Here is a 27,761-nt window from a genome sequence, read left to right as displayed (position 1 = left end):
TCATCGTGACTTGATTTTGAAGTGTAAGCAATGAATAGTCAAAGCTGGTGCTGATCCACATCTTCTCATCCGTAAATGTCGTCCAATTCGGCTCGTAAGTTTCTTGAAAGAGTCGTTGTTCATTGCTCTATTGGTGTTAACACGAACACGGACTCCCCCAGTTCCTCCACCGTCCCATGTTCCTAAAAATAGTTCTTTTCCAATGTCATGTACGGCACACAATGGTGTGTGTGGCGTGGTTTGTCTCGGTCAGTTCGACCCACGAATCTGGGGTGGTACGGATTTCAGGAGGGCAATGCCTCCTGAAATCAATCGCCATTCAATCGAACTCGTTGTAGAAATTAGCGCCCCAGAACGCATGGAGCCGCATCCTTCGGGCCGTTTTTTTACGGCAGTTAATAAGAAATAGACGGAATCACCCTCCCGCCATCACCTTCGACACCGTACAGGTATTGCCCGCGTGATATCCGTACCACCCAGGTTCGTGGAGTGATGAGTTTAAATGACCTCTTCTGATGCAAGCGTATATGCATTCAAACTACAGATCATCATCCTAGTCCTCCTTTTTGGCAGGCTTGATGACACGTAAAACCACGTCCTCCCTAGTGCTACTGCATCAGGCTTTCCTCCGGAGTCAGGAGAATCTTTCTTATAACATTATCGTGCATAAATTTTAACACCCATCAGGAGGTTGTGGGCCCCTAGTCTCACGAAATATATAGAAGGATTCCACGTCCTCTACAGTGGACAAATAGAGTTTAATTATTGAAGTCGACACCAATCCTCCTCTGCTGCACCTAACAGTCATTCGATTGCAGGGTTTTGGCTGCACCGATGTGCAGAATACAAGATTACTATAAATGAATCCTGCCACATCAGTTACAGAAAGTTTGTTCCCTAAATCCATCTGCGTATTAGCGCGGGCGAAAGGTCACTTCTGTTCCGCGATTATCATCACACAATTGCAAATCTTACCATCCACCTTTGAAGGATTCTCTGAAACAGTTCCTTTTGTGGTAGAGTGGAAACGACGAAGAAAAGCGTCCTACCTGTTCATGGTGTACCTTCCATGGATCGGTATTTCTAATCTGGTCGCTTGGACGAGCCGCGGCAAATCTCTCGCCTGTTCCGCTTATGACTCCCTGAAGAGAAGATCGTTGAAGAAAATAAGTATACTGTCCCGTGAGCAGAGAAAATCATTGTCATACCGTTGTTCGTGGTGGTACCTTCCATAGGATCGGTATTTCTCCCGATCTGATCAGTCGGACGAGCAATTGCAAATCTCTCACCAGTTCCACCTTTGAAGGATTCTCTGAAACAGTTTCCTCTTGTAGTAGAATGGAAACGACGAAGAAGAAGCGTCCTACCTGTTCATGGTGGTACCTTCCATGGGATCGGTATTTCTGGGAATCTGGTCGCTTGGACGAGCCGCGGCAAATCTCTCGCCTGTTCCGCCTTTGTATGACTCCCTGGAATGGCTTCTCTCTGTCCGCGATCATTGGTGAAGACATTGACAATTTATGAATGTGCTACCTGTTCATAGTTATTGCATCCATGGGATCGGTATTTCTCCCGATCTGATCAGTCGGACGAGCAATTGCGAATCTATCACCAGTTCCACCTTTGAAGGATTCTCTGAAACAGTTCCTTTTGTGGTAGAGTGGAAACGACGAAGAAGAAGCGTCCTACCTGTTCATGGTGGTACCTTCCATAGGGATCGGTATTTCTCCCGATCTGATCAGTCGGACGAGCAATTGCGAATCTATCACCAGTTCCACCTTTGAAGGATTCTCTGAAACAGTTCCTTTTGTGGTAGAGTGGAAACGACGAAGAAGAAGCGTCCTACCTGTTCATGGTGGTACCTTCCATAGGATCGGTATTTCTGGGAATCTGGTCGCTTGGACGAGCCGCGGCAAATCTCTCGCCTGTTCCGCCTTTGTATGACTCCCTGGAATGGCTTCTCTCTGTCCGCGATCATTGGTGAAGACACTGACAATTTATGAATGTGCTACCTGTTCATAGTTATTGCATCCATGGGATCGGTATTTCTCCCGATCTGATCAGTCGGACGAGCAATTGCGAATCTATCACCAGTTCCACCTTTGAAGGATTCTCTGAAACAGTTCCTTTTGTGGTAGAGTGGAAACGACGAAGAAGAAGCGTCCTACCTGTTCATGGTGGTACCTTCCATAGGGATCGGTATTTCTCCCGATCTGATCAGTCGGACGAGCAATTGCGAATCTATCACCAGTTCCACCTTTGAAGGATTCTCTGAAACAGTTCCTTTTGTGGTAGAGTGGAAACGACGAAGAAGAAGCGTCCTACCTGTTCATGGTGGTACCTTCCATAGGATCGGTATTTCTCCCGATCTGATCAGTCGGACGAGCAATTGCAAATCTCTCACCAGTTCCACCTTTGAAGGATTCTCTGAAACAGTTCCTTTTGTGGTAGAGTGGAAACGACGAAGAAGAAGCGTCCTACCTGTTCATGGTGGTACCTTCCATGGGATCGGTATTTCTGGGAATCTGGTCGCTTGGACGAGCCGCGGCAAATCTCTCGCCTGTTCCGCCTTTGTATGACTCCCTGGAATGGCTTCTCTCTGTCCGCGATCATTGGTGAAGACATTGACAATTTATGAATGTGCTACCTGTTCATAGTTATTGCATCCATGGGATCGGTATTTCTCCCGATCTGATCAGTCGGACGAGCAATTGCGAATCTATCACCAGTTCCACCTTTGAAGGATTCTCTGAAACAGTTCCTTTTGTGGTAGAGTGGAAACGACGAAGAAGAAGCGTCCTACCTGTTCATGGTGGTACCTTCCATAGGATCGGTATTTCTCCCGATCTGATCGCTTGGAGTCGGACGAGCCAATTATCTCTCACCAGTTCCACCTTTGAAGGACTCTCTGAAACAGTTCCTTTTGTATTCTTTGGTAGTGTTCCGCGAAATGCGGTAGAAAACATTGACAATTTATGAATCGTCCTACCTGTTCATGGTTATTGCATCCACTCATGGGATCGGTATTTCTCCCGATCTGATCAGTCGGACGAGCAATTGCGAATCTATCACCAGTTCCACCTTTGAAGGATTCTCTGAAACAGTTCCTTTTGTGGTAGAGTGGAAACGACGAAGAAGAAGCGTCCTACCTGTTCATGGTGGTACCTTCCATAGGATCGGTATTTCTCCCGATCTGATCAGTCGGACGAGCAATTGCGAATCTATCACCAGTTCCACCTTTGAAGGATTCTCTGAAACAGTTTCCTCTTGTAGTAGAGTGGAAACGACGAAGAAGAAGCGTCCTACCTGTTCATGGTGGTACCTTCCATAGGATCGGTATTTCTGGGAATCTGGTCGCTTGGACGAGCCGCGGCAAATCTCTCGCCTGTTCCGCCTTTGTATGACTCCCTGGAATGGCTTCTCTCTGTCCGCGATCATTGGTGAAGACATTGACAATTTATGAATGTGCTACCTGTTCATAGTTATTGCATCCATGGGATCGGTATTTCTCCCGATCTGATCAGTCGGACGAGCAATTGCGAATCTATCACCAGTTCCACCTTTGAAGGATTCTCTGAAACAGTTCCTTTTGTGGTAGAGTGGAAACGACGAAGAAGAAGCGTCCTACCTGTTCATGGTGGTACCTTCCATGGGATCGGTATTTCTCCCGATCTGATCAGTCGGACGAGCAATTGGCAAATCTCTCACCAGTTCCACCTTTGAAGGACTCTCTGAAACAGTTCTCTTTCGTTAGTAGAATGGAAACGACGAAGAAGAAGCGTCCTACCTGTTCATGGTGGTACCTTCCATGGGATCGGTATTTCTCCCGATCTGATCAGTCGGACGAGCAATTGCGAATCTATCACCAGTTCCACCTTTGAAGGATTCTCTGAAACAGTTCCTTTTGTGGTAGAGTGGAAACGACGAAGAAGAAGCGTCCTACCTGTTCATGGTGGTACCTTCCATGGGATCGGTATTTCTCCCGATCTGATCAGTCGGACGAGCAATTGCGAATCTATCACCAGTTCCACCTTTGAAGGATTCTCTGAAACAGTTCCTTTTGTGGTAGAGTGGAAACGACGAAGAAGAAGCGTCCTACCTGTTCATGGTGGTACCTTCCATGGGATCGGTATTTCTCCCGATCTGATCAGTCGGACGAGCAATTGCGAATCTATCACCAGTTCCACCTTTGAAGGATTCTCTGAAACAGTTCCTTTTGTGGTAGAGTGGAAACGACGAAGAAGAAGCGTCCTACCTGTTCATGGTGGTACCTTCCATGGGATCGGTATTTCTGCGGATCTGGTCGGTTGGACGAGCCATGGCAAATCTCTCGCCTGTTCCGCCTTTGTAGGACTCCCTGAAATGGCTTCCTCTCTGTCCGCGATCATTGGTGAAGAAACTGACAATTTATGATCGTGCTACCTGTTCATAGTTATTGCATCCATGGGATCGGTATTTCTCCCGATCTGATCAGTCGGACGAGCAATTGCGAATCTATCACCAGTTCCACCTTTGAAGGATTCTCTGAAACAGTTCCTTTTGTGGTGGAGTGGAAACGACGAAGAAGAAGCGTCCTACCTGTTCATGGTGGTACCTTCCATGGGATCGGTATTTCTCGAATCTGGTCGCTTGGACGAGCCGCGGCAAATCTCTCGCCTGTTCCGCCTTTGTATGACTCCCTGGAATGGCTTCTCTCTGTCCGCGATCATTGGTGAAGACACATTGACGAATTTATGATCGTGCTACCTGTTCATAGTTATTGCATCCATGGGATCGGTATTTCTCCCGATCTGATCAGTCGGACGAGCAATTGCGAATCTATCACCAGTTCCACCTTTGAAGGATTCTCTGAAACAGTTCCTTTTGTGGTAGAGTGGAAACGACGAAGAAGAAGCGTCCTACCTGTTCATGGTGGTACCTTCCATGGGATCGGTATTTCTGGGAATCTGGTCGCTTGGACGAGCCGCGGCAAATCTCTCGCCTGTTCCGCCTTTGTATGACTCCCTGGAATGGCTTCTCTCTGTCCGCGATCATTGGTGAAGACACTGACAATTTATGAATGTGCTACCTGTTCATAGTTATTGCATCCATGGGATCGGTATTTCTCCCGATCTGATCAGTCGGACGAGCAATTGCGAATCTATCACCAGTTCCACCTTTGAAGGATTCTCTGAAACAGTTCCTTTTGTGGTAGAGTGGAAACGACGAAGAAGAAGCGTCCTACCTGTTCATGGTGGTACCTTCCATGGGATCGGTATTTCTGGGAATCTGGTCGCTTGGACGAGCCGGCAAATCTCTCGCCTGTTCCGCCTTTGTATGACTCCCTGGAATGGCTTCTCTCTGTCCGCGATCATTGGTGAAGACATTGACAATTTATGAATGTGCTACCTGTTCATAGTTATTGCATCCATGGGATCGGTATTTCTCCCGATCTGATCAGTCGGACGAGCAATTGCGAATCTATCACCAGTTCCACCTTTGAAGGATTCTCTGAAACAGTTCCTTTTGTGGTAGAGTGGAAACGACGAAGAAGAAGCGTCCTACCTGTTCATGGTGGTACCTTCCATGGGATCGGTATTTCTGGAACTGGTCGCTAGAGCCGCGGCAAATCTCTCGCCTGTTCCGCCTTTTTTTACCCCCTGTGAATGGCTCTCTCTGTCCGCGATCATTGGTGAAGAATTGACAATTTATGAATGTCTACCTGTTCATAGTTATTGCATCCATGGGATCGGTATTTCTCCCGATCTGATCAGTCGGACGAGCAATTGCGAATCTATCACCAGTTCCACCTTTGAAGGATTCTCTGAAACAGTTCCTTTTGTGGTAGAGTGGAAACGACGAAGAAGAAGCGTCCTACCTGTTCATGGTGGTACCTTCCATGGGATCGGTATTTCTCCCGATCTGATCAGTCGGACGAGCAATTGCATATCTCTCACCAGTTCCACCTTTGAAGGATTCTCTGAAACAGTCGTCCTTTTGTGGTAGAGTGGAAACGACGAAGTTAAGAAGCGTCCTACCTGTTCATGGTGGTACCTTCCATGGGATCGGTATTTCTCCCGATCTGATCAGTCGGACGAGCAATTGCGAATCTATCACCAGTTCCACCTTTGAAGGATTCTCTGAAACAGTTCCTTTTGTGGTAGAGTGGAAACGACGAAGAAGAAGCGTCCTACCTGTTCATGGTGGTACCTTCCATAGGATCGGTATTTCTCCCGATCTGATCAGTCGGACGAGCAATTGCAAATCTATCACCAGTTCCACCTTTGAAGGATTCTCTGAAACAGTTCCTTTTTGTGGTAGAGTGGAAACGACGAAGAAGAAGCGTCCTACCTGTTCATGGTGGTACCTTCCATGGGATCGGTATTTCTGGGAATCTGGTCGCTTGGACGAGCCGCGGCAAATCTCTCGCCTGTTCCGCCTTTGTATGACTCCCTGGAATGGCTTCTCTCTGTCCGCGATCATTGGTGAAGACATTGACAATTTATGAATGTGCTACCTGTTCATAGTTATTGCATCCATGGGATCGGTATTTCTCCCGATCTGATCAGTCGGACGAGCAATTGCGAATCTATCACCAGTTCCACCTTTGAAGGATTCTCTGAAACAGTTCCTTTTGTGGTAGAGTGGAAACGACGAAGAAGAAGCGTCCTACCTGTTCATGGTGGTACCTTCCATAGGATCGGTATTTCTGGGAATCTGGTCGCTTGGACGAGCCGCGGCAAATCTCTCGCCTGTTCCGCCTTTGTATGACTCCCTGGAATGGCTTCTCTCTGTCCGCGATCATTGGTGAAGACATTGACAATTTATGAATGTGCTACCTGTTCATAGTTATTGCATCCATGGGATCGGTATTTCTCCCGATCTGATCAGTCGGACGAGCAATTGCGAATCTATCACCAGTTCCACCTTTGAAGGATTCTCTGAAACAGTTCCTTTTGTGGTAGAGTGGAAACGACGAAGAAGAAGCGTCCTACCTGTTCATGGTGGTACCTTCCATGGGATCGGTATTTCTCCCGATCTGATCAGTCGGACGAGCAATTGCGAATCTATCACCAGTTCCACCTTTGAAGGATTCTCTGAAACAGTTTCCTCTTGTAGTAGAGTGGAAACGACGAAGAAGAAGCGTCCTACCTGTTCATGGTGGTACCTTCCATAGGATCGGTATTTCTGGGAATCTGGTCGGTTGGACGAGCCGCGGCAAATCTCTCGCCTGTTCCGCCTTTGTAGGACTCCTGAAATGGCTTCTCTCTGTCCGATCATTGGTGAAAACAAAATTTAAGAATGTGCTACCTGTTCATAGTTATTGCATCCATGGGATCGGTATTTCTCCCGATCTGATCAGTCGGACGAGCAATTGCGAATCTATCACCAGTTCCACCTTTGAAGGATTCTCTGAAACAGTTCCTTTTGTGGTAGAGTGGAAACGACGAAGAAGAAGCGTCCTACCTGTTCATGGTGGTACCTTCCATAGGATCGGTATTTCTCCCGATCTGATCAGTCGGACGAGCAATTGCAAATCTATCACCAGTTCCACCTTTGAAGGATTCTCTGAAACAGTTCCTTTTGTGGTAGAGTGGAAACGACGGGAATCTGGTCGCTTGGACGAGCCGCGGCAAATCTCTCGCCTGTTCCGCCTTTGTATGACTCCCTGGAATGGCTCCTCTCGTCCCGATCATTGGTGAAGACTTGACAATTTATGAATGTCCTACCTGTTCATAGTGGTACTGCATCCATGGGATCGGTATTTCTCCCGATCTGATCAGTCGGACGAGCAATTGCGAATCTATCACCAGTTCCACCTTTGAAGGATTCTCTGAAACAGTTCCTTTTGTGGTGAAGAGTGGAAACGACGAAGAAGAAGCGTCCTACCTGTTCATGGTGGTACCTTCCATAGGATCGGTATTTCTCCCGATCTGATCAGTCGGACGAGCAATTGCGAATCTATCACCAGTTCCACCTTTGAAGGATTCTCTGAAACAGTTCCTTTTGTGGTAGAATGGAAACGACGAAGAAGAAGCGTCCTACCTGTTCATGGTGGTACCTTCCATGGGATCGGTATTTCTCCCGATCTGATCAGCTCGGACGAGCAATTGCGAATCTATCACCAGTTCCACCTTTGAAGGACTCTCTGAAACTTCCTTTGGAGATACAATCTTATTTAATGGGATGTTTTCCCGATCTACGACAGTTCACCGTTCACCTTATTAAAGCCACCTGACCTCAGATCGGTATTCCCGATCGTCAGTCGCCAAGCACTCTCTGAAACAGTTTCCTCTTGTAGTAGAATGGAAACGACGAAGAAGAAGCGTCCTACCTGTTCATGGTGGTACCTTCCATGGGATCGGTATTTCTGGGAATCTGGTCGCTTGGACGAGCCGCGGCAAATCTCTCGCCTGTTCCGCCTTTGTATGACTCCCTGGAATGGCTTCTCTCTGTCCGCGATCATTGGTGAAGACATTGACAATTTATGAATGTGCTACCTGTTCATAGTTATTGCATCCATGGGATCGGTATTTCTCCCGATCTGATCAGTCGGACGAGCAATTGCGAATCTATCACCAGTTCCACCTTTGAAGGATTCTCTGAAACAGTTCCTTTTGTGGTAGAGTGGAAACGACGAAGAAGAAGCGTCCTACCTGTTCATGGTGGTACCTTCCATAGGATCGGTATTTCTGGGAATCTGGTCGCTTGGACGAGCCGCGGCAAATCTCTCGCCTGTTCCGCCTTTGTATGACTCCCTGGAATGGCTTCTCTCTGTCCGCGATCATTGGTGAAGACATTGACAATTTATGAATGTGCTACCTGTTCATAGTTATTGCATCCATGGGATCGGTATTTCTCCCGATCTGATCAGTCGGACGAGCAATTGCGAATCTATCACCAGTTCCACCTTTGAAGGATTCTCTGAAACAGTTCCTTTTGTGGTAGAGTGGAAACGACGAAGAAGAAGCGTCCTACCTGTTCATGGTGGTACCTTCCATGGGATCGGTATTTCTCCCGATCTGATCAGTCGGACGAGCAATTGCGAATCTATCACCAGTTCCACCTTTGAAGGATTCTCTGAAACAGTTTCCTCTTGTAGTAGAATGGAAACGACGAAGAAGAAGCGTCCTACCTGTTCATGGTGGTACCTTCCATGGGATCGTATTTCTGGGAATCTGGTCGCTTGGACGAGCCGCGGCAAATCTCTCGCCTGTTCCGCCTTTGTATGACTCCCTGGAATGGCTTCTCTGTCCGCGATCATTGGTGAAGACATTGACAATTTATGAATGTGCTATGAATCTATCACCAGTTCCACCTTTGAAGGATTCTCTGAAACAGTTCCTTTTGTGGTAGAGTGGAAACGACGAAGAAGAAGCGTCCTACCTGTTCATGGTGGTACCTTCCATAGGATCGGTATTTCTCCCGATCTGATCAGTCGGACGAGCAATTGCGAATCTATCACCAGTTCCACCTTTGAAGGATTCTCTGAAACAGTTCCTTTTGTGTAGTAGAATGGAAACGACGAAGAAGAAGCGTCCTACCTGTTCATGGTGGTACCTTCCATGGGATCGGTATTTCTGGGAATCTGGTCGCTTGGACGAGCCGCGGCAAATCTCTCGCCTGTTCCGCCTTTGTATGACTCCCTGGAATGGCTTCTCTCTGTCCGCGATCATTGGTGAAGACATTGACAATTTATGAATGTGCTACCTGTTCATAGTTATTGCATCCATGGGATCGGTATTTCTCCCGATCTGATCAGTCGGACGAGCAATTGCGAATCTATCACCAGTTCCACCTTTGAAGGATTCTCTGAAACAGTTCCTTTTGTGGTAGAGTGGAAACGACGAAGAAGAAGCGTCCTACCTGTTCATGGTGGTACCTTCCATAGGATCGGTATTTCTCCCGATCTGATCAGTCGGACGAGCAATTGCGAATCTATCACCAGTTCCACCTTTGAAGGATTCTCTGAAACAGTTCCTTTTGTGGTAGAGTGGAAACGACGAAGAAGAAGCGTCCTACCTGTTCATGGTGGTACCTTCCATGGGATCGGTATTTCTGGGAATCTGGTCGCTTGGACGAGCCGCGGCAAATCTCTCGCCTGTTCCGCCTTTGTATGACTCCCTGGAATGGCTTCCTCTGTCCGCGATCATTGGTGAAGACATTGACAATTTATGAATGTGCTACCTGTTCATAGTTATTGCATCCATGGGATCGGTATTTCTCCCGATCTGATCAGTCGGACGAGCAATTGCGAATCTATCACCAGTTCCACCTTTGAAGGATTCTCTGAAACAGTTCCTTTTGTGGTAGAGTGGAAACGACGAAGAAGAAGCGTCCTACCTGTTCATGGTGGTACCTTCCATAGGATCGGTATTTCTCCCGATCTGATCAGTCGGACGAGCAATTGCGAATCTATCACCAGTTCCACCTTTGAAGGATTCTCTGAAACAGTTCCTTTTGTGGTAGAGTGGAAACGACGAAGAAGAAGCGTCCTACCTGTTCATGGTGGTACCTTCCATAGGATCGGTATTTCTGGGAATCTGGTCGCTTGGACGAGCCGCGGCAAATCTCTCGCCTGTTCCGCCTTTGTATGACTCCCTGGAATGGCTTCTCTCTGTCCGCGATCATTGGTGAAGACACTGACAATTTATGAATGTGCTACCTGTTCATAGTTATTGCATCCATGGGATCGGTATTTCTCCCGATCTGATCAGTCGGACGAGCAATTGCGAATCTATCACCAGTTCCACCTTTGAAGGATTCTCTGAAACAGTTCCTTTTGTGGTAGAGTGGAAACGACGAAGAAGAAGCGTCCTACCTGTTCATGGTGGTACCTTCCATGGGATCGGTATTTCTGGGAATCTGGTCGCTTGGACGAGCCGCGGCAAATCTCTCGCCTGTTCCGCCTTTGTATGACTCCCTGGAATGGCTTCTCTTGTCCGCGATCATTGGTGAAGACATTGACAATTTATGAATGTGCTACCTGTTCATAGTTATTGCATCCATGGGATCGGTATTTCTCCCGATCTGATCAGTCGGACGAGCAATTGCGAATCTATCACCAGTTCCACCTTTGAAGGATTCTCTGAAACAGTTCCTTTTGTGGTAGAGTGGAAACGACGAAGAAGAAGCGTCCTACCTGTTCATGGTGGTACCTTCCATAGGATCGGTATTTCTGGGAATCTGGTCGCTTGGACGAGCCGCGGCAAATCTCTCGCCTGTTCCGCCTTTGTATGACTCCCTGGAATGGCTTCTCTCTGTCCGCGATCATTGGTGAAGACATTGACAATTTATGAATGTGCTACCTGTTCATAGTTATTGCATCCATGGGATCGGTATTTCTCCCGATCTGATCAGTCGGACGAGCAATTGCGAATCTATCACCAGTTCCACCTTTGAAGGATTCTCTGAAACAGTTCCTTTTGTGGTAGAGTGGAAACGACGAAGAAGAAGCGTCCTACCTGTTCATGGTGGTACCTTCCATGGGATCGGTATTTCTCCCGATCTGATCAGTCGGACAGCAATTGCGAATCTAGCAGTCATCTCACCAGTTCCACCTTTGAAGGATTCTCTGAAACAGTTCCTTTTGTGGTAGAGTGGAAACGACGAAGAAGAAGCGTCCTACCTGTTCATGGTGGTACCTTCCATAGGATCGGTATTTCTCCCGATCTGATCAGTCGGACGAGCAATTGCGAATCTATCACCAGTTCCACCTTTGAAGGATTCTCTGAAACAGTTCCTCTTGTGGTAGAGTGGAAACGACGAAGAAGAAGCGTCCTACCTGTTCATGGTGGTACCTTCCATGGGATCGGTATTTCTGGGAACGGCGCTTGGACGAGCCATGCAAATCTCTCGCCTGTTCCGCCTTTGTATGATCTGGAAACGACAAAGAAGAAACGTGCTACCTGTTCATAGTTATTGCATCCATGGGATCGGTATTTCTCCCGATCTGATCAGTCGGACGAGCAATTGCGAATCTATCACCAGTTCCACCTTTGAAGGATTCTCTGAAACAGTTCCTTTTGTGGTAGAGTGGAAACGACGAAGAAGAAGCGTCCTACCTGTTCATGGTGGTACCTTCCATGGGATCGGTATTTCTCCCGATCTGATCAGTCGGACGAACAATTGCATATCTATCACCAGTTCCACCTTTGAAGGATTCTCTGAAACAGTTCCTTTTGTGGTGGAGTGGAAACGACGAAGAAGAAGCGTCCTACCTGTTCATGGTGGTACCTTCCATGGGATCGGTATTTCTCCCGATCTGATCAGTCGGACGAGCAATTGCGAATCTATCACCAGTTCCACCTTTGAAGGATTCTCTGAAACAGTTCCTTTTGTGGTAGAGTGGAAACGACGAAGAAGAAGCGTCCTACCTGTTCATGGTGGTACCTTCCATGGGATCGGTATTTCTCCCGATCTGATCAGTCGGACGAGCAATTGCGAATCTATCACCAGTTCCACCTTTGAAGGATTCTCTGAAACAGTTCCTTTTGTGGTAGAGTGGAAACGACGAAGAAGAAGCGTCCTACCTGTTCATGGTGGTACCTTCCATGGGATCGGTATTTCTGGGAATCTGGTCGCTTGGACGAGCCGCGGCAAATCTCTCGCCTGTTCCGCCTTTGTATGACTCCCTTGGAATGGCTTCTCTCTGTCCGCGATCATTGGTGAAGACACTGACAATTTATGAATGTGCTACCTGTTCATAGTTATTGCATCCATGGGATCGGTATTTCTCCCGATCTGATCAGTCGGACGAGCAATTGCGAATCTATCACCAGTTCCACCTTTGAAGGATTCTCTGAAACAGTTTCCTCTTGTAGTAGAATGGAAACGACGAAGAAGAAGCGTCCTACCTGTTCATGGTGGTACCTTCCATAGGATCGGTATTTCTCCCGATCTGATCAGTCGGACGAGCAATTGCAAATCTATCACCAGTTCCACCTTTGAAGGATTCTCTGAAACAGTTTCCTCTTGTAGTAGAGTGGAAACGACGAAGAAGAAGCGTCCTACCTGTTCATGGTGGTACCTTCCATGGGATCGGTATTTCTGGGAATCTGGTCGCTTGGACGAGCCGCGGCAAATCTCTCGCCTGTTCCGCCTTTGTATGACTCCCTGGAATGGCTTCTCTCTGTCCGCGATCATTGGTGAAGACATTGACAATTTATGAATGTGCTACCTGTTCATAGTTATTGCATCCATGGGATCGGTATTTCTCCCGATCTGATCAGTCGGACGAGCAATTGCGAATCTATCACCAGTTCCACCTTTGAAGGATTCTCTGAAACAGTTCCTTTTGTGGTAGAGTGGAAACGACGAAGAAGAAGCGTCCTACCTGTTCATGGTGGTACCTTCCATAGGATCGGTATTTCTCCCGATCTGATCAGTCGGACGAGCAATTGCAAATCTCTCACCAGTTCCACCTTTGAAGGATTCTCTGAAACAGTTTCCTCTTGTAGTAGAATACGAACGAAGAAGAAGTCCTACCTGTTCATGGTGGTACCTTCCATGGGATCGGTATTTCTCCGATCTGGTCAGTCGGACGAGCAATTGCGAATCTATCACCAGTTCCACCTTTGAAGGATTCTCTGAAACAGTTCCTTTTGTGGTAGAGTGGTGAAGACATTGACGAATTTAAGAAGCGTGCTACCTGTTCATTGTTTTTGCTTCCATGGGATCGGTATTTCTCCCGATCTGATCAGTCGGACGAGCAATTGCGAATCTATCACCAGTTCCACCTTTGAAGGATTCTCTGAAACAGTTCCTTTTGTGGTAGAGTGGAAACGACGAAGAAGAAGCGTCCTACCTGTTCATGGTGGTACCTTCCATAGGATCGGTATTTCTCCCGATCTGATCAGTCGGACGAGCAATTGCGAATCTATCACCAGTTCCACCTTTGAAGGATTCTCTGAAACAGTTTCCTCTTGTAGTAGAATGGAAACGACGAAGAAGAAGCGTCCTACCTGTTCATGGTGGTACCTTCCATGGGATCGGTATTTCTGGGAATCTGGTCGGTTGGACGAGCCACGGCAAATCTCTCGCCTGTTCCGCCTTTGTATCCCGGAAGAACTGATGGCTTCCTCTCGGTCCCGATCATCAGTGAGAGCATGACAATTTATGAAGGATTCTCTGAACCTGTTCATAGTGGTAGAAAAAAATACCTGTTCATGGTTTCCATGGGATCGGTATTTCTCCCGATCTGATCAGTCGGACGAGCAATTGCGAATCTATCACCAGTTCCACCTTTGAAGGATTCTCTGAAACAGTTCCTTTTATGGTAGAGTGGAAACGACGAAGAAGAAGCGTCCTACCTGTTCATGGTGGTACCTTCCATAGATCGGTATTTCTCCATCTGATCAGTCGGACGAGCAATTGCGAATCTATCACCAGTTCCACCTTTGAAGGATTCTCTGAAACAGTTCCTTTTGTAGTAGAGTGGAAACGACGAAGAAGAAGCGTCCTACCTGTTCATGGTGGTACCTTCCATAGGGATCGGTATTTCTCCCGATCTGATCAGTCGGACGAGCAATTGCGAATCTATCACCAGTTCCACCTTTGAAGGATTCTCTGAAACAGTTTCCTCTTGTAGTAGAATGGAAACGACGAAGAAGAAGCGTCCTACCTGTTCATGGTGGTACCTTCCATGGGATCGGTATTTCTCCCGATCTGATCAGTCGGACGAGCAATTGCGAATCTATCACCAGTTCCACCTTTGAAGGATTCTCTGAAACAGTTCCTTTTGTGGTAGAGTGGAAACGACGAAGAAGAAGCGTCCTACCTGTTCATGGTGGTACCTTCCATGGGATCGGTATTTCTCCCGATCTGATCAGTCGGACGAGCAATTGCGCAAATCTATCACCAGTTCCACCTTTGAAGGATTCTCTGAAACAGTTTCCTTTTGTGATATGTGAAACGACGAAGAAAAAGCGTCCTACCTGTTCATGGTGGTACCTTCCCATGGGATCGGTATTTCTCCCGATCTGATCAGTCGGACGAGCAATTGCGAATCTATCACCAGTTCCACCTTTGAAGGATTCTCTGAAACAGTTCCTTTTGTGGTAGAGTGGAAACGACGAAGAAGAAGCGTCCTACCTGTTCATGGTGGTACCTTCCATGGGATCGGTATTTCTCCCGATCTGATCAGTCGGACGAGCAATTGCGAATCTATCACCAGTTCCACCTTTGAAGGATTCTCTGAAACAGTTCCTTTTGTGGTAGAGTGGAAACGACGAAGAAGAAGCGTCCTACCTGTTCATGGTGGTACCTTCCATGGGATCGGTATTTCTCCCGATCTGATCAGTCGGACGAGCAATTGCGAATCTATCACCAGTTCCACCTTTGAAGGATTCTCTGAAACAGTTCCTTTTGTGGTAGAGTGGAAACGACGAAGAAGAAGCGTCCTACCTGTTCATGGTGGTACCTTCCATAGGATCGGTATTTCTGGGAATCTGGTCGCTTGGACGAGCCGCGGCAAATCTCTCGCCTGTTCCGCCTTTGTATGACTCCCTGGAATGGCTTCTCTCTGTCCACGATCATTGGTGAAGGCACTGACAATTTACGAATATCCTACCTGTTCATAGTTATTGCATCCATGGGATCGGTATTTCTCCCGATCTGATCAGTCGGACGAGCAATTGCGAATCTATCACCAGTTCCACCTTTGAAGGATTCTCTGAAACAGTTCCTTTTGTGGTAGAGTGGAAACGACGAAGAAGAAGCGTCCTACCTGTTCATGGTGGTACCTTCCATAGGATCGGTATTTCTCCCGATCTGATCAGTCGGACGAGCAATTGCGAATCTATCACCAGTTCCACCTTTGAAGGATTCTCTGAAACAGTTCCTTTTGTGGTAGAGTGGAAACGACGAAGAAGAAGCGTCCTACCTGTTCATGGTGGTACCTTCCATAGGATCGGTATTTCTGGGAATCTGGTCGCTTGGACGAGCCGCGGCAAATCTCTCGCCTGTTCCGCCTTTGTATGACTCCCTGGAATGGCTTCTCTCTGTCCGCGATCATTGGTGAAGACATTGACAATTTATGAATGTGCTACCTGTTCATAGTTATTGCATCCATGGGATCGGTATTTCTCCCGATCTGATCAGTCGGACGAGCAATTGCGAATCTATCACCAGTTCCACCTTTGAAGGATTCTCTGAAACAGTTCCTTTTGTGGTAGAGTGGAAACGACGAAGAAGAAGCGTCCTACCTGTTCATGGTGGTACCTTCCATAGGATCGGTATTTCTCCCGATCTGATCAGTCGGACGAGCAATTGCAAATCTCTCACCAGTTCCACCTTTGAAGGATTCTCTGAAACAGTTTCCTCTTGTAGTAGAATGGAAACGACGAAGAAGAAGCGTCCTACCTGTTCATGGTGGTACCTTCCATGGGATCGGTATTTCTCCCGATCTGATCAGTCGGACGAACAATTGCAAATCTATCACCAGTTCCAAACCCTTCCCCTTTGAAGATTCTCTGAAACAGTTCCTCTTGTGGTAGAGTGGAAACTGACGAAGTAAGAAGTCTACCTGTTCATAGTTATTCCTTCCATGGGATCGGTATTTCTCCCGATCTGATCAGTCGGACGAGCAATTGCGAATCTATCACCAGTTCCACCTTTGAAGGATTCTCTGAAACAGTTCCTTTTGTGGTAGAGTGGAAACGACGAAGAAGAAGCGTCCTACCTGTTCATGGTGGTACCTTCCATGGGATCGGTATTTCTCCCGATCTGATCAGTCGGACGAGCAATTGCAAATCTCTCACCAGTTCCACCTTTGAAGGATTCTCTGAAACAGTTCCTTTTGTGGTAGAGTGGAAACGACGAAGAAGAAGCGTCCTACCTGTTCATGGTGGTACCTTCCATAGGATCGGTATTTCTGGGAATCTGGTCGCTTGGACGAGCCGCGGCAAATCTCTCGCCTGTTCCGCCTTTGTATGACTCCCTGGAATGGCTTCTCTCTGTCCGCGATCATTGGTGAAGACATTGACAATTTATGAATGTGCTACCTGTTCATAGTTATTGCATCCATGGGATCGGTATTTCTCCCGATCTGATCAGTCGGACGAGCAATTGCGAATCTATCACCAGTTCCACCTTTGAAGGATTCTCTGAAACAGTTCCTTTTGTGGTAGAGTGGAAACGACGAAGAAGAAGCGTCCTACCTGTTCATGGTGGTACCTTCCATGGGATCGGTATTTCTCCCGATCTGATCAGTCGGACGAGCAATTGCGAATCTATCACCAGTTCCACCTTTGAAGGATTCTCTGAAACAGTTCCTCTTTGGTAGAGTGGAAACGACGAAGAAGAAGCGTCCTACCTGTTCATGGTGGTACCTTCCATAGGATCGGTATTTCTCCCGATCTGATCAGTCGGACGAGCAATTGCGAATCTATCACCAGTTCCACCTTTGAAGGATTCTCTGAAACAGTTCCTTTTGTGGTAGAGTGGAAACGACGAAGAAGAAGCGTCCTACCTGTTCATGGTGGTACCTTCCATGGGATCGGTATTTCTGGGAATCTGGTCGCTTGGACGAGCCGCGGCAAATCTCTCGCCTGTTCCGCCTTTGTATGACTCCCTGGAATGGCTTCTCTCTGTCCGCGATCATTGGTGAAGACATTGACAATTTATGAATGTGCTACCTGTTCATAGTTATTGCATCCATGGGATCGGTATTTCTCCCGATCTGATCAGTCGGACGAGCAATTGCGAATCTATCACCAGTTCCACCTTTGAAGGATTCTCTGAAACAGTTCCTTTTGTGGTAGAGTGGAAACGACGAAGAAGAAGCGTCCTACCTGTTCATGGTGGTACCTTCCATAGGATCGGTATTTCTGGGAATCTGGTCGCTTGGACGAGCCGCGGCAAATCTCTCGCCTGTTCCGCCTTTGTATGACTCCCTGGAATGGCTTCTCTCTGTCCGCGATCATTGGTGAAGACATTGACAATTTATGAATGTGCTACCTGTTCATAGTTATTGCATCCATGGGATCGGTATTTCTCCCGATCTGATCAGTCGGACGAGCAATTGCGAATCTATCACCAGTTCCACCTTTGAAGGATTCTCTGAAACAGTTCCTTTTGTGGTAGAGTGGAAACGACGAAGAAGAAGCGTCCTACCTGTTCATGGTGGTACCTTCCATAGGATCGGTATTTCTCCCGATCTGATCAGTCGGACGAGCAATTGCGAATCTATCACCAGTTCCACCTTTGAAGGATTCTCTGAAACAGTTCCTTTTGTGGTAGAGTGGAAACGACGAAGAAGAAGCGTCCTACCTGTTCATGGTGGTACCTTCCATGGGATCGGTATTTCTGGGAATCTGGTCGCTTGGACGAGCCGCGGCAAATCTCTCGCCTGTTCCGCCTTTGTATGACTCCCTGGAATGGCTTCTCTCTGTCCGCGATCATTGGTGAAGACATTGACAATTTATGAATGTGCTACCTGTTCATAGTTATTGCATCCATGGGATCGGTATTTCTCCCGATCTGATCAGTCGGACGAGCAATTGCGAATCTATCACCAGTTCCACCTTTGAAGGATTCTCTGAAACAGTTCCTTTTGTGGTAGAGTGGAAACGACGAAGAAGAAGCGTCCTACCTGTTCATGGTGGTACCTTCCATAGGATCGGTATTTCTCCCGATCTGATCAGTCGGACGAGCAATTGCGAATCTATCACCAGTTCCACCTTTGAAGGATTCTCTGAAACAGTTTCCTCTTGTAGTAGAATGGAAACGACGAAGAAGAAGCGTCCTACCTGTTCATGGTGGTACCTTCCATGGGATCGGTATTTCTGGGAATCTGGTCGCTTGGACGAGCCGCGGCAAATCTCTCGCCTGTTCCGCCTTTGTATGACTCCCTGGAATGGCTTCTCTCTGTCCGCGATCATTGGTGAAGACATTGACAATTTATGAATGTGCTACCTGTTCATAGTTATTGCATCCATGGGATCGGTATTTCTCCCGATCTGATCAGTCGGACGAGCAATTGCGAATCTATCACCAGTTCCACCTTTGAAGGATTCTCTGAAACAGTTCCTTTTGTGGTAGAGTGGAAACGACGAAGAAGAAGCGTCCTACCTGTTCATGGTGGTACCTTCCATAGGATCGGTATTTCTCGGAATCTGGTCGCTTGGACGAGCCGCGGCAAATCTCTCGCCTGTTCCGCCTTTGTATGACTCCCTGGAATGGCTTCTCTCTGTCCGCGATCATTGGTGAAGACATTGACAATTTATGAATGTGCTACCTGTTCATAGTTATTGCATCCATGGGATCGGTATTTCTCCCGATCTGATCAGTCGGACGAGCAATTGCGAATCTATCACCAGTTCCACCTTTGAAGGATTCTCTGAAACAGTTCCTTTTGTGGTAGAGTGGAAACGACGAAGAAGAAGCGTCCTACCTGTTCATGGTGGTACCTTCCATGGGATCGGTATTTCTCCCGATCTGATCAGTCGGACGAGCAATTGCGAATCTATCACCAGTTCCACCTTTGAAGGATTCTCTGAAACAGTTCCTTTTGTGGTAGAGTGGAAACGACGAAGAAGAAGCGTCCTACCTGTTCATGGTGGTACCTTCCATGGGATCGGTATTTCTCCCGATCTGATCAGTCGGACGAGCAATTGCGAATCTATCACCAGTTCCACCTTTGAAGGATTCTCTGAAACAGTTCCTTTTGTAGGTAGAGTGGAAACGACGAAGAAGAAGCGTCCTACCTGTTCATGGTGGTACCTTCCATGGGATCGGTATTTCTGGGAATCTGGTCGCTTGGACGAGCCGCGGCAAATCTCTCGCCTGTTCCGCCTTTGTATGACTCCCTGGAATGGCTTCTCTCTGTCCGCGATCATTGGTGAAGACATTGACAATTTATGAATGTGCTACCTGTTCATAGTTATTGCATCCATGGGATCGGTATTTCTCCCGATCTGATCAGTCGGACGAGCAATTGCGAATCTATCACCAGTTCCACCTTTGAAGGATTCTCTGAAACAGTTCCTTTTGTGGTAGAGTGGAAACGACGAAGAAGAAGCGTCCTACCTGTTCATGGTGGTACCTTCCATGGGATCGGTATTTCTGGGAATCTGGTCGCTTGGACGAGCCGCGGCAAATCTCTCGCCTGTTCCGCCTTTGTATGACTCCCTGGAATGGCTTCTCTCTGTCCGCGATCATTGGTGAAGACATTGACAATTTATGAATGTGCTACCTGTTCATAGTTATTGCATCCATGGGATCGGTATTTCTCCCGATCTGATCAGTCGGACGAGCAATTGCGAATCTATCACCAGTTCCACCTTTGAAGGATTCTCTGAAACAGTTCCTTTTGTGGTAGAGTGGAAACGACGAAGAAGAAGCGTCCTACCTGTTCATGGTGGTACCTTCCATAGGATCGGTATTTCTCCCGATCTGATCAGTCGGACGAGCAATTGCAAATCTCTCACCAGTTCCACCTTTGAAGGATTCTCTGAAACAGTTCCTTTTGTGCGCGAAGATTGGTGGAAACAGACGAAGTAAGAAGCGTCCTACCTGTTCATGGTGATTCTTCCATGGGATCGGTATTTCTCCCGATCTGATCAGTCGGACGAGCAATTGCGAATCTATCACCAGTTCCACCTTTGAAGGATTCTCTGAAACAGTTCCTTTTGGTAAGGAAACGACGAAGAAGAAGCTCCTACCTGTTCATGGTGGTACCTTCCATTGGATCGGTATTTCTCCCGATCTGATCAGTCGGACGAGCAATTGCGAATCTATCACCAGTTCCACCTTTGAAGGATTCTCTGAAACAGTTCCTTTTGTGGTAGAGTGGAAACGACGAAGAAGAAGCGTCCTACCTGTTCATGGTGGTACCTTCCATGGGATCGGTATTTCTGGGAATCTGGTCGCTTGGACGAGCCGCGGCAAATCTCTCGCCTGTTCCGCCTTTGTATGACTCCCTGGAATGCTCATTCGGTCTTCTCGCGATCATCAGTAACAATTTGCCACCTTATGAAGGTGCTCTACAGTTCCTATTATTGCATCCATGGGACGGTATTTCTCCCGATCTGATCAGTCGGACGAGCAATTGCGAATCTATCACCAGTTCCACCTTTGAAGGATTCTCTGAAACAGTTCCTTTTGTGGTAGAGTGGAAACGACGAAGAAGAAGCGTCCTACCTGTTCATGGTGGCGGATCGTATTTCAATGTGCTTAAGGAAACCTTCCGCCGTACTCCGGAATGGCTTCTCTGTCCGCGATCATTGGGAAGACATGACAATAACCTTCCAGGGATCGGTATTTCTCCCGATCTGATCAGTCGGACGAGCAATTGCGAATCTATCACCAGTTCCACCTTTGAAGGATTCTCTGAAACAGTTCCTTTTGTGGTAGAGTGGAAACGACGAAGAAGAAGCGTCCTACCTGTTCATGGTGGTACCTTCCATGGGATCGGTATTTCTCCCGATCTGATCAGTCGGACGAGCAATTGCGAATCTATCACCAGTTCCACCTTTGAAGGATTCTCTGAAACAGTTCCTTTTGTGGTAGAGTGGAAACGACGAAGAAGAAGCGTCCTACCTGTTCATGGTGGTACCTTCCATGGGATCGGTATTTCTCCCGATCTGATCAGTCGGACGAGCAATTGCGAATCTATCACCAGTTCCACCTTTGAAGGATTCTCTGAAACAGTTCCTTTTGTGGTAGAATGGTGGAAACGACGAAGAAGAAGCGTCCTACCTGTTCATGGTGGTACCTTCCATGGGATCGGTATTTCTGGGAATCTGGTCGCTTGGACGAGCCGCGGCAAATCTCTCGCCTGTTCCGCCTTTGTATGACTCCCTGGAATGGCTTCTCTCTGTCCGCGATCATTGGTGAAGACATTGACAATTTATGAATGTGCTACCTGTTCATAGTTATTGCATCCATGGGATCGGTATTTCTCCCGATCTGATCAGTCGGACGAGCAATTGCGAATCTATCACCAGTTCCACCTTTGAAGGATTCTCTGAAACAGTTCCTTTTGTGGTAGAGTGGAAACGACGAAGAAGAAGCGTCCTACCTGTTCATGGTGGTACCTTCCATGGGATCGGTATTTCTGGGAATCTGGTCGCTTGGACGAGCCGCGGCAAATCTCTCGCCTGTTCCGCCTTTGTATGACTCCCTGGAATGGCTTCTCTCTGTCCGCGATCATTGGTGAAGACATTGACAATTTATGAATGTGCTACCTGTTCATAGTTATTGCATCCATGGGATCGGTATTTCTCCCGATCTGATCAGTCGGACGAGCAATTGCGAATCTATCACCAGTTCCACCTTTGAAGGATTCTCTGAAACAGTTCCTTTTGTGGTAGAGTGGAAACGACGAAGAAGAAGCGTCCTACCTGTTCATGGTGGTACCTTCCATGGGATCGGTATTTCTCCCGATCTGATCAGTCGGACGAGCAATTGCGAATCTATCACCAGTTCCACCTTTGAAGGATTCTCTGAAACAGTTCCTTTTGTGGTAGAGTGGAAACGACGAAGAAGAAGCGTCCTACCTGTTCATGGTGGTACCTTCCATAGGGATCGGTATTTCTCCCGATCTGATCAGTCGGACGAGCAATTGCGAATCTATCACCAGTTCCACCTTTGAAGGATTCTCTGAAACAGTTCCTTTTGTGGTAGAGTGGAAACGACGAAGAAGAAGCGTCCTACCTGTTCATGGTGGTACCTTCCATAGGATCGGTATTTCTCCCGATCTGATCAGTCGGATCGATCGGGAACAATAACCTATTATCGGGATGTATTTCTCCCGATCTCAGTGGGCGAGCAATTGCGAATCTATCACCAGTTCCACCTTTGAAGGATTCTCTGAAACAGTTCCTTTTGTGGTAGAGTGGAAACGACGAAGAAGAAGCGTCCTACCTGTTCATGGTGGTACCTTCCATGGGATCGGTATTTCTGGGAATCTGGTCGCTTGGACGAGCCGCGGCAAATCTCTCGCCTGTTCCGCCTTTGTATGACTCCCTGGAATGGCTTCTCTCTGTCCGCGATCATTGGTGAAGACATTGACAATTTATGAATGTGCTACCTGTTCATAGTTATTGCATCCATGGGATCGGTATTTCTCCCGATCTGATCAGTCGGACGAGCAATTGCGAATCTATCACCAGTTCCACCTTTGAAGGATTCTCTGAAACAGTTCCTTTTGTGGTAGAGTGGAAACGACGAAGAAGAAGCGTCCTACCTGTTCATGGTGGTACCTTCCAGAGGATCGGTATTTCTCCCGATCTGATCAGTCGGACGAGCAATTGCAAATCTCTCACCAGTTCCACCTTTGAAGGATTCTCTGAAACAGTTCCTTTTGTGGTAGAGTGGAAACGACGAAGAAGAAGCGTCCTACCTGTTCATGGTGGTACCTTCCATGGGATCGGTATTTCTGGGAATCTGGTCGCTTGGACGAGCCGCGGCAAATCTCTCGCCTGTTCCGCCTTTGTATGACTCCCTGGAATGGCTTCTCTCTGTCCGCGATCATTGGTGAAGACACTGACAATTTATGAATGTGCTACCTGTTCATAGTTATTGCATCCATGGGATCGGTATTTCTCCCGATCTGATCAGTCGGACGAGCAATTGCGAATCTATCACCAGTTCCACCTTTGAAGGATTCTCTGAAACAGTTCCTTTTGTGGTAGAGTGGAAACGACGAAGAAGAAGCGTCCTACCTGTTCATGGTGGTACCTTCCATGGGATCGGTATTTCTCCCGATCTGAAGGCAACATCGTCCCACCTGAATTAAACAGTTCCTTTGTGGAGAGTGGAAAACGAAAAGAAGCGTCCACCTGTTCAGGTGGTACCCAGGATCGGTATTTCTCCCGATCTGATCAGTCGGACGAGCAATTGCGAATCTATCACCAGTTCCACCTTTGAAGGATTCTCTGAAACAGTTCCTTTTGTGGTAGAGTGGAAACGACGAAGAAGAAGCGTCCTACCTGTTCATGGTGGTACCTTCCATGGGATCGGATCCCATCGAAACGAATGCAATCTCACCAGTTCCACCTTAAGCCTTTTTGTGGACGAAGAAGAAGCGTCCTACCTGTTCATGGTGGTACCTTCCATGGGATCGGTATTTCTGGGAATCTGGTCGCTTGGACGAGCCGCGGCAAATCTCTCGCCTGTTCCGCCTTTGTATGACTCTCTGGAATGGCTTCTCTCTGTCCGCGATCATTGGTGAAGACATTGACAATTTATGATCGTGCTACCTGTTCATAGTTATTGCATCCATGGGATCGGTATTTCTCCCGATCTGATCAGTCGGACGAGCAATTGCGAATCTATCACCAGTTCCACCTTTGAAGGATTCTCTGAAACAGTTCCTTTTGTGGTAGAGTGGAAACGACGAAGAAGAAGCGTCCTACCTGTTCATGGTGGTACCTTCCATGGGATCGGTATTTCTGGGAATCTGGTCGCTTGGACGAGCCGCGGCAAATCTCTCGCCTGTTCCGCCTTTGTACCAATTGTCTCTCTGAAGTTCCGATCATTGGTGAAGACACTGACAATTTATGAATGTGCTACCTGTTCATAGTTATTGCATCCATGGGATCGGTATTTCTCCCGATCTGATCAGTCGGACGAGCAATTGCGAATCTATCACCAGTTCCACCTTTGAAGGATTCTCTGAAACAGTTCCTTTTGTGGTAGAGTGGAAACGACGAAGAAGAAGCGTCCTACCTGTTCATGGTGGTACCTTCCATAGGATCGGTATTTCTCCCGATCTGATCAGTCGGACGAGCAATTGCAAATCTCTCACCAGTTCCACCTTTGAAGGATTCTCTGAAACAGTTCCTTTTGTGGTAGAGTGGAAACGACGAAGAAGAAGCGTCCTACCTGTTCATGGTGGTACCTTCCATGGGATCGGTATTTCTGGGAATCTGGTCGCTTGGACGAGCCGCGGCAAATCTCTCGCCTGTTCCGCCTTTGTATGACTCCCTGGAATGGCTTCTCTCTGTCCGCGATCATTGGTGAAGACATTGACAATTTATGAATGTGCTACCTGTTCATAGTTATTGCATCCATGGGATCGGTATTTCTCCCGATCTGATCAGTCGGACGAGCAATTGCGAATCTATCACCAGTTCCACCTTTGAAGGATTCTCTGAAACAGTTCCTTTTGTGGTAGAGTGGAAACGACGAAGAAGAAGCGTCCTACCTGTTCATGGTGGTACCTTCCATGGGATCGGTATTTCTCCCGATCTGATCAGTCGGACGAGCAATTGCGAATCTATCACCAGTTCCACCTTTGAAGGATTCTCTGAAACAGTTTCCTCTTGTAGTAGAATGGAAACGACGAAGAAGAAGCGTCCTACCTGTTCATGGTGGTACCTTCCATAGGATCGGTATTTCTCCCGATCTGATCAGTCGGACGAGCAATTGCGAATCTATCACCAGTTCCACCTTTGAAGGATTCTCTGAAACAGTTCCTTTTAGTAGAATGGAAACGACGAAGAAGAAGCGTCCTACCTGTTCATGGTGGTACCTTCCATGGGATCGGTATTTCTGGGAATCTGGTCGCTTGGACGAGCCGCGGCAAATCTCTCGCCTGTTCCGCCTTTGTATGACTCCCTGGAATGGCTTCTCTCTGTCCGCGATCATTGGTGAAGACACTGACAATTTATGAATGTGCTACCTGTTCATAGTTATTGCATCCATGGGATCGGTATTTCTCCCGATCTGATCAGTCGGACGAGCAATTGCGAATCTATCACCAGTTCCACCTTTGAAGGATTCTCTGAAACAGTTCCTTTTGTGGTAGAGTGGAAACGACGAAGAAGAAGCGTCCTACCTGTTCATGGTGGTACCTTCCATGGGATCGGTATTTCTCCCGATCTGATCAGTCGGACGAGCAGTTGCGAATCTATCACCAGTTCCACCTTTGAAGGATTCTCTGAAACAGTTTCCTCTTGTAGTAGAATGGAAACGACGAAGAAGAAGCGTCCTACCTGTTCATGGTGGTACCTTCCATGGGATCGGTATTTCTGGGAATCTGGTCGCTTGGACGAGCCGCGGCAAATCTCTCGCCTGTTCCGCCTTTGTATGACTCCCTAGAATTTCTTCTCTCTGTCCACGATCATTGGTGAAGACATTGACAATTTATGAATGCCCCACCTGCTGATGGTTGTTGCGTCCATGGGATCGGAATTCCTGCCGATGTGGTCAGTCGGACTTTTGAGCTCAAATCTGTCTCCTTTTCCTCCTTTATATGATTCCCTGCGAATTCCTCCTTTAGTATATCAACGGTGAATATTACTTTGACTAAAAGCCGATGACACTTGATTTTGAAGTTAGTTTTTTATCAATTAGAGCTGGATCTTCGGCAGGTGCTTTTAGTCGTTGTTAGTATGTGTGAATGGTGTTTCTTCTCTTTTTCATTATATCCGAAGCGTTGTATTTTTTGTTTTCATTTTATTGTTTTCTATTATGTGTCTAATTCTTGATATGATGCCCTTTTGCGGTTCTTAGCGTTATTTTTACTTTCGGTTATCTTGCTTGTGGTATTTTAGGTCTTCCGCGTATCGATGGAATTGTTTCTTGTTCTTTTTTTCTTGTTTCGTGGTGTTACTACTTATGCCTCCATGCTCTCAGAGCTGATGTTGATCCATATTTTCTCTCGTTGATATCTTTTTCTTATTGTTAACTTTATATCTATAAATGCTCAATTTCTTTGTGGAGTATTCATTGCCAATTTCGTACTTTCGAGCTCGCCAATCCTATCAACTCTTCTGTTATTGGATGTTCAGTATAACAGTTCTCTTCCAGAGTTACAAATAGTTTTTTATGAACTCTGTAATCTCCTATCGGCTTTCCCGATGACGTTGTACTTGATTTTCTTATAAACATAAACAAATCTTAAGTAGTCGCTCTCGATGCATTTGTATTGTATGTACCGATAGTTATCCTAGCCTCATATTGTGACTTCAGAGTATGTGGCACACGCAGGTCCTTCTTTACCCTTCTAGGTACTCTTCCGCAGTTTTTTCACTATTAAAGGCATCACCCCAAGAATCTGAGGTGGTACGGATTTCAGGTCGAGTATTCGTATACGGGATCGTACATTATGGAGAGAAGGGTGATTCCGTCCATTTTTTCCTAATTGCCGTAAAAAACGGCCCAGAAGATACGGCTTCGGGTGTCCCGGCGCGCTGTTTGCTACAACGAGTTCGATTGGAGCGCGCCAGCCTTGTGCACGCGCCGCATCTTCGGGGCCGTTTTTTACGGCAATTAGGTAGAAACGGACGGAATCATTCCGTCTCCATAATCTACGACCCCATATAGGAACTCTCCACCTGAAATCCGTACCACCTCAGATTCGTGGGGTGACGCCTTTAACAGTGGCGAGGAAACAAGCTGGGAGCTTGCTAATTCCAATCCCATGAAAGACAGAGACCTAGAAACGGTTTACCGTCTCTTCTCTTGTTGGATTCTGTTAGAGCTGTTTTCAGAGGTGAACGGAATCGCCTCCGAAAATAAACAATGTTCTGTTCCGTTTTAACCTCCCAGTCACTTGATTGCAGGTTCGACAGGCTGCTTGATTTATCCACTAGATAGAATCTGTGTGCACGTGAACACAACTGTGCATTACTCCACCTGTCGAGACAGGCACAAGCTCACTTCTTCTTCCACGTTTCCTGCCCTTCCCGAATTCGTTTCTTGGGGAAGTGCCACTTCATCGGAGATCTCTCCTGGACTGGGCGCGTACCACAGACGAAGGAGGTTCATGGGTAACATAAAAAAGTGTAGTTAATTGGAATCAAAACAATCAGTTTGCGGGTACGATCGCCGCA

General features: G+C 47.1%; 1 protein-coding gene across 3 annotated transcripts; it reads right to left on the bottom strand.

Moving 5' to 3' along the window:
• Window positions 1–27,696, bottom strand: RB195_001334 (uncharacterized protein; the record flags this gene model as incomplete). Of its 3 annotated transcripts, XM_064198071.1 has the most annotated exons (148): window positions 1–182; window positions 1,209–1,312; window positions 1,368–1,469; window positions 1,534–1,635; window positions 1,706–1,792; window positions 1,847–1,948; window positions 2,013–2,114; window positions 2,185–2,271; window positions 2,326–2,427; window positions 2,482–2,583; window positions 2,648–2,749; window positions 2,804–2,847; window positions 2,990–3,095; window positions 3,150–3,251; window positions 3,307–3,408; window positions 3,473–3,574; window positions 3,629–3,731; window positions 3,804–3,889; window positions 3,944–4,045; window positions 4,100–4,201; window positions 4,256–4,357; window positions 4,423–4,524; window positions 4,579–4,695; window positions 4,747–4,848; window positions 4,903–5,004; window positions 5,069–5,170; window positions 5,241–5,324; window positions 5,389–5,490; window positions 5,702–5,803; window positions 5,858–5,959; window positions 6,018–6,119; window positions 6,174–6,275; window positions 6,331–6,432; window positions 6,497–6,598; window positions 6,653–6,754; window positions 6,819–6,920; window positions 6,975–7,076; window positions 7,132–7,248; window positions 7,291–7,392; window positions 7,447–7,548; window positions 7,870–7,971; window positions 8,026–8,138; window positions 8,220–8,259; window positions 8,315–8,416; window positions 8,481–8,582; window positions 8,637–8,738; window positions 8,803–8,904; window positions 8,959–9,060; window positions 9,367–9,468; window positions 9,525–9,626; window positions 9,691–9,792; window positions 9,847–9,948; window positions 10,003–10,104; window positions 10,168–10,269; window positions 10,324–10,425; window positions 10,480–10,581; window positions 10,646–10,747; window positions 10,802–10,903; window positions 10,967–11,068; window positions 11,123–11,224; window positions 11,289–11,390; window positions 11,609–11,710; window positions 11,765–11,839; window positions 11,889–11,990; window positions 12,045–12,146; window positions 12,201–12,302; window positions 12,357–12,458; window positions 12,513–12,614; window positions 12,680–12,781; window positions 12,837–12,938; window positions 12,994–13,095; window positions 13,160–13,261; window positions 13,316–13,417; window positions 13,631–13,732; window positions 13,787–13,888; window positions 14,142–14,237; window positions 14,292–14,390; window positions 14,461–14,547; window positions 14,603–14,704; window positions 14,759–14,832; window positions 14,916–15,018; window positions 15,073–15,174; window positions 15,229–15,330; window positions 15,385–15,486; window positions 15,551–15,652; window positions 15,707–15,808; window positions 15,863–15,964; window positions 16,029–16,130; window positions 16,185–16,286; window positions 16,342–16,449; window positions 16,505–16,606; window positions 16,661–16,762; window positions 16,817–16,918; window positions 16,983–17,084; window positions 17,139–17,240; window positions 17,294–17,395; window positions 17,450–17,551; window positions 17,616–17,717; window positions 17,772–17,873; window positions 17,938–18,039; window positions 18,094–18,195; window positions 18,250–18,351; window positions 18,416–18,517; window positions 18,572–18,673; window positions 18,729–18,830; window positions 18,895–18,996; window positions 19,051–19,152; window positions 19,217–19,318; window positions 19,373–19,474; window positions 19,529–19,630; window positions 19,686–19,787; window positions 19,852–19,953; window positions 20,008–20,109; window positions 20,174–20,275; window positions 20,330–20,431; window positions 20,643–20,744; window positions 20,799–20,900; window positions 21,364–21,465; window positions 21,520–21,621; window positions 21,679–21,780; window positions 21,845–21,946; window positions 22,001–22,102; window positions 22,167–22,268; window positions 22,323–22,424; window positions 22,495–22,581; window positions 22,636–22,791; window positions 22,846–22,947; window positions 23,012–23,113; window positions 23,168–23,269; window positions 23,324–23,425; window positions 23,490–23,591; window positions 23,763–23,858; window positions 23,913–23,979; window positions 24,033–24,118; window positions 24,183–24,284; window positions 24,339–24,443; window positions 24,496–24,597; window positions 24,652–24,753; window positions 24,808–24,909; window positions 24,974–25,075; window positions 25,130–25,231; window positions 25,287–25,388; window positions 25,441–25,542; window positions 25,607–25,708; window positions 25,763–25,864; window positions 25,920–26,007; window positions 26,086–26,200; window positions 27,589–27,696. In XM_064198071.1, the coding sequence occupies 148 exons, from the start codon at window positions 27,694–27,696 to the stop codon at window positions 1–3; spliced, it is 14,958 nt and encodes a 4,985-aa protein (XP_064053950.1). The 3 variants fall into 3 exon arrangements, with proteins under 3 accessions (XP_064053950.1, XP_064053952.1, XP_064053951.1); XM_064198069.1 differs by lacking the exons at window positions 1–182; window positions 16,342–16,449; window positions 27,589–27,696 and adding exons at window positions 1,084–1,142; window positions 21,225–21,309 and having other exon boundaries at window positions 21,380–21,465; window positions 25,920–26,021; window positions 26,086–26,108; XM_064198070.1 differs by lacking the exons at window positions 1–182; window positions 1,209–1,312; window positions 1,368–1,469; ... (108 more) ...; window positions 19,852–19,953; window positions 20,008–20,109 and having other exon boundaries at window positions 20,170–20,275.
• Window positions 27,697–27,761: the final 65 nt, after the last annotated feature.

Source organism: Necator americanus, chromosome IV (assembly GCF_031761385.1).
Source record: "Necator americanus strain Aroian chromosome IV, whole genome shotgun sequence".
Taxonomy (NCBI): domain Eukaryota; kingdom Metazoa; phylum Nematoda; class Chromadorea; order Rhabditida; family Ancylostomatidae; genus Necator; species Necator americanus.
The sequence above is the reverse complement of the archived record's forward strand: the minus strand, read 5'-3'. Positions and strand labels throughout refer to the sequence as shown.